This window comes from Salmo salar, chromosome ssa03 (genome assembly GCF_905237065.1).
Source record: "Salmo salar chromosome ssa03, Ssal_v3.1, whole genome shotgun sequence".
Classification (NCBI taxonomy): Eukaryota; Metazoa; Chordata; class Actinopteri; order Salmoniformes; family Salmonidae; genus Salmo; species Salmo salar.
Window position 1 is genome coordinate 102,429,712 of NC_059444.1, and position 9,522 is coordinate 102,439,233.

The 9,522-nt window shown below is 40.4% G+C and overlaps 1 protein-coding gene across 1 annotated transcript; it reads right to left on the bottom strand.

The window, feature by feature from the left end:
• Positions 1-8,082: 8,082 nt before the first annotated feature.
• LOC123741794 (zinc finger protein 180-like) lies at positions 8,083-9,197 on the bottom strand (the record flags this gene model as incomplete). The annotated part of the gene is made up of 2 exons (XM_045716002.1): positions 8,083-8,681; positions 8,928-9,197. Coding segments are annotated over 2 exons (732 nt in total), but the record flags the coding sequence as incomplete, so codon positions are not given.
• Positions 9,198-9,522: the final 325 nt, after the last annotated feature.

Sequence of the window (9,522 nt, forward strand, 5' to 3'; positions counted from 1 at the left end):
CTTTAACCATCTGTCTGACTTTGTTGTTCACGCAGGAGAGATACTTCACTATCTTGGATCCTCTGGGGAGCCTCAACAACATCATGATGCTGAAGAGGCAGAGAAGAGTCTCTCCACATTAGAACACCTCAAGAAACACCTGCAGACATCCACAGGGAAGAAACCTCACTGCTGCTCTGACTGTGGGAAGAGATTCACCTCCCCATCAGGCATTAAAATTCATCAGAGAATCCACACAGGAGAGAAACCTTATAGCTGTGATCAATGTGGGAAGTGTTTTGGTCAATCTGGCCATCTGGTATCACACCAGAGAACACACACAGGAGAGAAATCTTATAGCTGTGATCAATGTGGGAAGAGTTTTAGTCAATCTGGCTCTCTGACTCTACACCAGAGAATACACACAGGAGAGAAACCTTATAGGTGTGATCAATGTGGGAAGTGTTTTGGTCAATCTGGCCATCTGGTATCACACCAGAGAATACACACAGGAGAGAAATCTTATAGCTGTGATCAATGTGGGAAGAGTTTTAGTCAATCTGGCTCTCTGACTCTACACCAGAGAATACACACAGGAGAGAAACCTTATAGGTGTGATCAATGTGGGAAGAGTTTTGGTCGATCTGGCCATCTGGTATCACACACAGGAGAGAAATCTTATAGCTGTGATCATTGTGGGAAGAGATACTTATATAAAAGTTATCTGATCAAACATCAGAAAAGACATGAAAGAGTTGTTTCATGATATCAATGAAATAATGTCACAATGTAGAATGTTTAAACATTGTAGTAGGAGTATTTTAATGTCACAATGTAGAACCCTAAACGTTTGTCCCCTGTTCTATTGATTTCAACATGATATGGATATTAGCCTCAGGGGGAAAATCCAGGCTCTGAAATGGAAGAGTTACTATTTATGAGATTTAACAAAAAGAGTTGTGTTACACTTACCACGTTGGTGACGCACTTGAATCAAAATGTATCTGGCTGTTTTCTACAAATTGTCCTCTAACCAGGGATGTACACATTATTCCCAGATTCCGTGTGATTTTTGAGCTGTTAGTTTTAACAGGACGTGCAACCTCATCTCCCTCCTCTCGGCACAATTGATTTCAACATGATATCGATGAGTTATGACAAATAAGTTTTGCGTTCCTTTGTTTAGTGACCCCTACATTTAAATGCATCACTCCAAAATGTAGCTGACTGTCTTCTGCAGGTTGTCCTCTAATCAGTGAGGTAAAAGATATCTCCATTTCCATGTGTGTTTTGTTTTGTTGTGTTAGTTTCAAGAGCAGGTTCAACCTGATTTCCCCCCAAATGGATATAAGATTTGTGTTTTGCGTTTAGCTAGTGCGTTGCTATGGATCTTTATTTATTTTGACTGCACGTTTTTCCGTATTGGAGATGAGTTTTGTTTGGGCTCGTTCCAAGGAGACGAGAGTTCTAGAAGCTAGTGGGATTTAGAAAGAGGAGAGTTCTAGAAGCTAGTGAGTTTTAGGAAGACGAGAGTTCTAGAAGCTAGTGAGTTTTAGGAAGACGAGAGTTCTAGAAGCTAGTGAGTTTTAGGAAGACGAGAGTTCTAGAATCTAGTGAGTTTTAGGAAGACGAGTGTTCTAGAAGCTAGTGGGATTTAGGATTCTATAGAAAGAAAAAGGAGAAACAAATAATCCTATTTTATATTATTATTTAGAAATACGTGTTTTTTCTTGTTTTTAATTGTTGACAGCCAGTAGACACCATGTTTATATTGGTGAAGGTGAATCATTGTAGTTGATTATAATGTGAAATGGAAGTTGTTTTCTGTTGGTGGTGAGCAAACTTGTCCATCAAAAATATAGGATATATTTGTTGTCTTAAGGTGTTACAGGCTTTGGTTTTTACATTTATGTTTTGAGGTTGGACTCTAGCTCGTTAGCCCGTCTAGCTCGTTAGCTCGTTAGCCCGTCTAGTTCTGTCAGCACGTCTAGCTCGTTAGCCCGTCTAGCTCGTTAGCACGTAGGACGCACTGATTGGTGTCACCTCGTTAGTCAGTATGTGTTACACCTGTGCTGGCTTGTCCATCTCGTTAGTGGGAAGGTGTTTCACCTGAGCTGGTCCAGGTTCTATTTAAGAGTGTCTGGCCCAGTGCTCCAGTTGTCTTGATACATGTGGAGAGTCAACACCTTTAGTTGCTCCACCTTTTTGGTTTACTTCCTGTCTTTAAGTTTGGTGTGGGATTTTCTTTTGTTTTCCTCTTCTTGGGCAGATTTAGTGGGTCTCATGGTGGGTGTCTTTTAGGTCCCAGTTGTTGTTACTAGTCAACTTCCAGTGGACACCCCCATAGTGTCTTTCAGAGCCCCTCCTAAAACCCCACCTGTTTAGTTGTGGTTGTTGTCAGTGACTCTTTGTTAGTTCCTCTTCTATTTCAGGGACATTTCTGGTTTTCTTGATGGGGAACGTAACAACAAACAAGCTTATATTTTGGGATGTTGCATCCGTTTCTTTAATATTTTAATCAATGGATTTTCCTTCCAATGCTCATTAGTCTTTCAGTTGTTATTATTGTTTTTTATCCTCATATTTGTGTACTAAATATTTCTGATTATTTTCATAGTTTTTTCCTGTGAAGCCATTGTGTTGCATCCATGTCTGACATGTGCTGTATAAATAAAGCTTGATTTGATTTGAACATATTGCAAAACTAATGAACCCTATGACCGACCAATCAACAGACTCTTGGTCCACCTTAGTATGAAAAACAGTATCAATCCCACTTTTCCAGCCTGCTGAAGGCGTGGTAAACACCACCCCCGGCTCTACCAGGGGCTTGAGGTGGTCTCCCACAGCTCTGCTTATGTCATGTTCTGTGGCCTTGCTGTTCCATTTATTGACTGCCCCTGCAACACAGAAACACATTTAGTCATATTATATAAAACACTCAAAGTAATGGATATGGAGCATCTATGGCCTCAGTTACACCTGGCACCTAAATGTGACTTCTGATCACTCCAAGCTGCATTAGGTTCAGATCTACCAGGATGGGCCTTTGACGCAGTCAGGCCACTGAATATGCATCAGCAATGTAAAGAGATGGGGTGAATGAGTGGGGAAAAATACATTTTCCACAAATTATCTTCATAAATCAAATCAAATGTTATAGGTCACATACAGGTGTTCAGCAGATGTTATTGTAGTGAAATGCTAGACAAGACAAGTAGGCACGCAATGGATTATGGTCATTGTAGTTAATTACGTTTTATGCGCTAAACTATGTAGAATATTGGCCTGTTGGAAACTACAACTCCCTACTACATCACACAGTTCAGGCTGGATCTGATGCATCTCTACAGAAACTACAACGTCACACAGTTCAGTCTGGATTGGATTTATCTCTAGAGAAACTACAACTCCCTACTACATCACACAGTTCAGTCTGGATCTGATTTATCTCTAGAGAAACTACAACTCCCTACTACATCACACAGTTCAGGCTGGATCTGATATATCTCTAGAGAAACTACAACTCCCTACTACATCACACAGTTCAGTCTGGATCTGATTTATCTCTAGAGAAACTACAACTCCCTACTACATCACACAGTTCAGTCTGGATCTGATTTATCTCTAGAGAAACTACAACTCCCTACTACATCACACAGTTCAGTCTGGATCTGATGCATCTCTAGAGAAACTACAACTCCCTACTACGTCACACAGTTCAGTCTGGATCGGATTTATCTCTAGAGAAACTACAACTCCCTACTACATCACACAGTTCAGGCTGGGTCTGATTTATCTCTAGAGAAACTACAACTCCCTACTCCATCACACAGTTCAGTCTGGATCTGATGCATCTCTAGAGAAACTACAACTCCCTACTACATTACACAGTTCAGTCTGGGTCTGATTTATCTCTAGAGAAACTACAACTCCCTACTCCATCACACAGTTCAGTCTGGATCTGATGCATCTCTAGAGAAACTACAACTCCCTACTACGTCACACAGTTCAGTCTGGGTCTGATTTATCTCTAGAGAAACTACAACTCCCTACTACATCACACAGTTCAGGCTGGATCTGATTTATCTCTAGAGAAACTACAACATCACACAGTTCAGTCTGGGTCTGATTTATCTCTAGAGAAACTACAACTCCCTACAGCATAACACAGTTCAGGCTGGGTCTGATTTATCTCTAGAGAAACTACAACTCCCTACTACATCACACAGTTCAGTCTGGCTCTGATTTATTTCTAGAGAAACTACAACTCCCTACAGCATCACACAGTTCAGTCTGGATCTGATTTATCTCTAGAGAAACTACAACTCCCTACTACATCACACAGTTCAGTCTGGATCTGATTTATCTCTAGAGAAACTACAACTCCCTACTCCATCACACAGTTCAGTCTGGGTCTGATTTATCTCTAGAGAAACTACAACTCCCTACTACATTACACAGTTCAGGCTGGGTCTGATTTATCTCAAGAGCAATGTTGTGAGGGAAAAATCTATGTTAACCTCTTTAAGTTGATATGACTTCGAATGTGTTGAAGGATCTCTTTAAGGTTGAGAAGTTTATGTGTATGTTTGTGTGGGTGTGCAACCACACACCCTCTCGACAGACAGGCCAAAGGCGCTTGGCAGAATTCAGGGAACCGTTGATCTACTTCAGAGGAACTGTGTCTAGAGTGATTTCCTGTTGTTTTGACACCTCACTGGAAAACTAGAATAACTAGCTGTTGCTACAGAACGAGACAACCAATTCACAGTTAGTCTGTGTCTCGTTCTCCACACACGTACACATACCAAGATCACGTGTTTTCTATATGCACAAGATAGTTTGACTATATAAGGCTTCTGAACTCCTTGTGTCATCGAGCTCTCGGCCTTCCACCTCAGAGTGTAGGGCTGACCAGCTACTTTATTGCAATTCTTATCAAATAAAGGTTGATTGTTTGAAGAAATGACAAAGTCTCTCCTGATTGGTTAGAATTTTCACCAGAATGTGCAGTAACAATGATAGACCAGACTCATAGTACAGAATGAATGACTGCCCAGTTCAACATCAGTTCACCGTCTCACCTCATACTGTATTGGAGCAGCAGCAGCTGACTGCCCAGTTCAACATCAGTTCACCGTCTCACCTCATGCTGTATTGGAGCAGCAGCAGCTGACTGCCCAGTTCAACATCAGTTCACTGTCTCACCTCATACTGTATTTGAGCAGCAGCAGCTGACTGCCCAGTTCATCATCAGTTCACCGTCTCACCTCATACTATATTGGAGCAGCAGCAGCTGACTGCCCAGTTCAACATCAGTTCACCGTCTCACCTCATATTGTATTGGAGCAGCAGCAGCTGACTGCCCAGTTCAACATCAGTTCACCATCTCACCTCATACTGTATTGGAGCAGCAGCAGCTGACTGCCCAGTTCAACATCAGTTCACCGTCTCACCTCATACTGTATTGGAACAGCAGCAGCTGACTGCCCAGTTCAACATCAGTTCACCCTCTCACCTCATACTGTATTGGAGCAGCAGCAGCTGACGGCCCAGTTGAACGTCAGTTCACCATCTCACCTCAAACTGTATTGGAGCAGCAGCAGCTGACTGCCCAGTTCAACATCAGTTCACCGTCTCACCTCATACTGTATTGAAGCAGCAGCAGCTGACTGCCCAGTTCAACATCAGTTCACCATCTCACCTCAAACTGTATTGGAGCAGCAGCAGCTGACTTGACAGTTGATACTAATCATCATGTTTGAATCTGAGAGTAAATAGAGCCGACTACACTCTAAAAATGAAGGGTTCAACTGGAGTTGTTCTCAGATCCCCTAAGAACCGTAGGGTTCTTGGTCAATGAAAAACAGCCCCAAAAGGTTCTTCAAAGAACTTGTTAGAAGGTGGGTTCATCGAGGAACCTCCGTTGTTGCTGGACTTCTTCCGGGAACTTCGCAATTACAACTGAAAACGATGGTGACAAGTTTGGATGCGACAACAGTTAAAAAGGTTAAGTTGGGTTGATGTTTGGCTCTGAATATGTCTCGAAATAATGTATTATAATAATATAACATACTAATAATGAATAACGAAGACAATGATAGTTTTCTGTGAATATCTTCCATAACGTTACTATAGTTAATTAACGTTAATATTAGAAAGCCGGGTTTGACCGTCGGCGTTGTATGAGCTACAGTACAGTACCGTTAGCTAGCTAGCTAACGTTATGTCCTAACTAGGCACAACTAGGTTTGGATTATTTCCTCAACTATATTCTTTCCCATATATTGTATATCGTTTCCATAAAGCCAACATCGCTTTACACTCATTAACGTAAGTTTCCAATCTAGAGCAGTTCTCACTTTTGTGATAATGAACTAGCTAACGTTAGCTTTGTTAACTAACTAACTAACTAACTAACTTAGGACGGTGACCTGTCCAGACGAGATGTTACAACGAACTGAATCGTCAATGGAGGTCTTCCTCTTTATATAGCCTGCTACAGCATGCAATACTATTAACTCACAAAGGGGCATAACGTTATATGGACAATACTATCCCATTTTGGAAACGTTACATGTACAATACTATCCCATTTTGAAACGTTACATGAACAATACTATCCCATTTTGGAAACGTTACATGTAAAATACTATCCCATTTTGGAAACGTTACATGTACAATACTATCCCATTTTGGAAACGTTACATGTAAAATACTATCCCATTTTGGAAACGTTACATGTACAATACTATCCCATTTTGGAAATGTTACATGTGCAATACTATCCCATTTTGGAAATGTTACATGTGCAATACTATCCCATTTTGAAACGTTACATGAACAATACTATCCCATTTTGGAAACGTTACATGTACAATACTATCCCATTTTGGAAACGTTACATGTACAATACTATCCCATTTTGGAAACATTACATGGACAATACTATCCCATTTTGGAAACGTTACATGGACAATACTATCCCATTTTGGAAACGTTACATGGACAATACTATCCCATTTTGGAAACGTTACATGTACAATACTGTCCCATTTTGGAAACGTTACATGGACAATACTATCCCATTTTGGAAACGTTACATGTACAATAATATCCCATTTTGGAAACGTTACATGTCCGCCCCCCTTGTGGAGGGAAATGAATATCTTAGATGGTAGCTGTAGATGGGATTCAAATGCATAATGGTATTAATACAGTGTCTAGACTACCTCTTTTGTATAAATGCCCTTCAGAATCCAAACACAGTATTGCCACGCAGTAAAATGTTGAGTAAAATCTTTCAAGTCAGCCTGTCACACAATGCTATTCTCAAACATAACTAATATTAATAATCAATTAATATTTTAACCTACAGGAATATTTTCATTTTTCACATTTCTATGTCAAGGTTAGTTCCTAGGATTTTGCAACTCATACATTTATATCTTTCAATACTTCTAAAATGGGGTACAGGTGTAAAATAATTACAGGTTTAAAACAATTACAGGTTTAAAATAATTCCAGGTGCACCTTACTAGCTTATACTATATCATAAACTGTCTTAAATAGTAAACAAAGATTCTAGTTTTCATCCAGTTCACACAGATAGCTGACTCAGCCCTGTTTACACCTCCAAGGTGCCCCCCACTTAGGAATACACACTCAGAGGCTTTTCTAAAAACTCCACTTTACGTGCTCACCACCAACAGAAAACAACTTCCATCCACTACAATGCTTCACCAATATAAACATGGTGTCCACTGGCTGTCAACAATTAAAAACAATTAAAAAAATAATAATTACCACGAGCTTCTAGAACTCTCGTCCCCTTGGAATGAACCCAAACAAAACTCATATCCAATACGGAAAACTAACTTCTTAATAATTTGTAGAAAACAGCTAGATACATTTTGAAGTGTTGCATTTTGATTCAAGTGGGTCACCAACGTGGTAAGTGTAACACAACTCTTTTTTGTTAGTCATTTTTTGTTAAATCACATAAATAGTACTCTTTCAATTCAGAGCCTGGATTTCCCCCTGAGGCTAATATCCATATCATGCTGAAATCAATAGAACAGGGGACAAACGTTTAGGGTTCAACATTATGACATCATTAAAATACTCCTACTACAATGTTAAAACATTCTACATTGTGACATTATTTCATTGATTGAGGTATTTTATCAGATTATCTCTGGTCACACTGATCACAGCTGAGGTTTCTCCTGTATGTGTTATATGGTGTGAAGTCCGCTTGTTAGACATAGTAAAACTCTTCCCACATTGAGCACAGCTATAAGATTTCTCTCCTGTGTGTGTTTTCTCTGGTGTGACATCAGGCTGGTTGACTGAGTAAAACTCTTCCCACATTGAGCACAGGTATAAGGTTTCTCTCCTGTGTGTGTTCTATGGTGTGATATCAGGCTGGCTGACTGAGTAAAACTCTTCCCACATTGATTACAGCTAAAAGGCTTCTCTCCTGTGTGTGTTCTCTGGTGTTTAGTCAGACAGCTTTTCTCATTAAAGCTCTTCCCACATTGAGCACAGCTATAAGGTTTCTCTCCTGTGTGTGTTCTCCGGTGTTTAGTCAGACAGCTAGATGTAACATAACTCTTCCCACATTCATCACATCTATAAGATTTCTCTCCTGTGTGTGTTCTCTGGTGTTTAGTCAGACTGTTAGATGTAACAAAACTCTTCCCACATTCATCACAGCTATAAGATGTCTCTCCTGTGTGTGTTCTCTGGTGTTTAGTCAGACTGCTAGATTTAACATAACTCTTCCCACATTCATCACATCTATAAGGTTTCTCTCCTGTGTGTGTTCTCTGGTGTTTAGTCAGACTGCTAGATTTAACATAACTCTTCCCACATTCATCACATCTATAAGGTTTCTCTCCTGTGTGTGTTCTCTGGTGTTTAGTCAGACTGTTAGATGTAACAAAACTCTTCCCACATTCATCACAGCTATAAGGTTTCTCTCCTGTGTGTGTTCTCTGGTGTGATATCAGGCCAGTTGACCTAGTAAAACTCTTCCCACATTGAGCACAGTTATAAGGTTTCTCTCCTGTGTGAGTTCTCTGGTGTGATATCAGGCTGGTTGATTGAGTAAAACTCTTCCCACATTGAGTACAGCTAAAAGGTTTCTCTCCTGTGTGGATTCTCTGATGAATTTTAATGCCTGATGGGGAGGTGAATCTCTTCCCACAGTCAGAGCAGCAGTGAGTTCTCTTCCCTGTGGATGTCTGCAGGTGTTTCTTGAGGTGTTCTAATGTGGAGAGACTCTTCTCTGCCTCTTCAGCATCAAGAGGTTGTTGAGGCTCCCCAGAGGATCCACGATAGTCACGTCTCTCTCCTGCATGAACAACAAAGTCAGACAGATGATTAAAGGCCCACAAAATGAGCAAGAATAGTCATATTTTGTATTGTTTTCACATTAGTAGTAACATCGATGATTGAGGGCGATGCACACACAATCTGATTGTAGAAACTCCTCCCTGCTAATGAGGAAACCGCTAGTTATGGATGTAGTATATC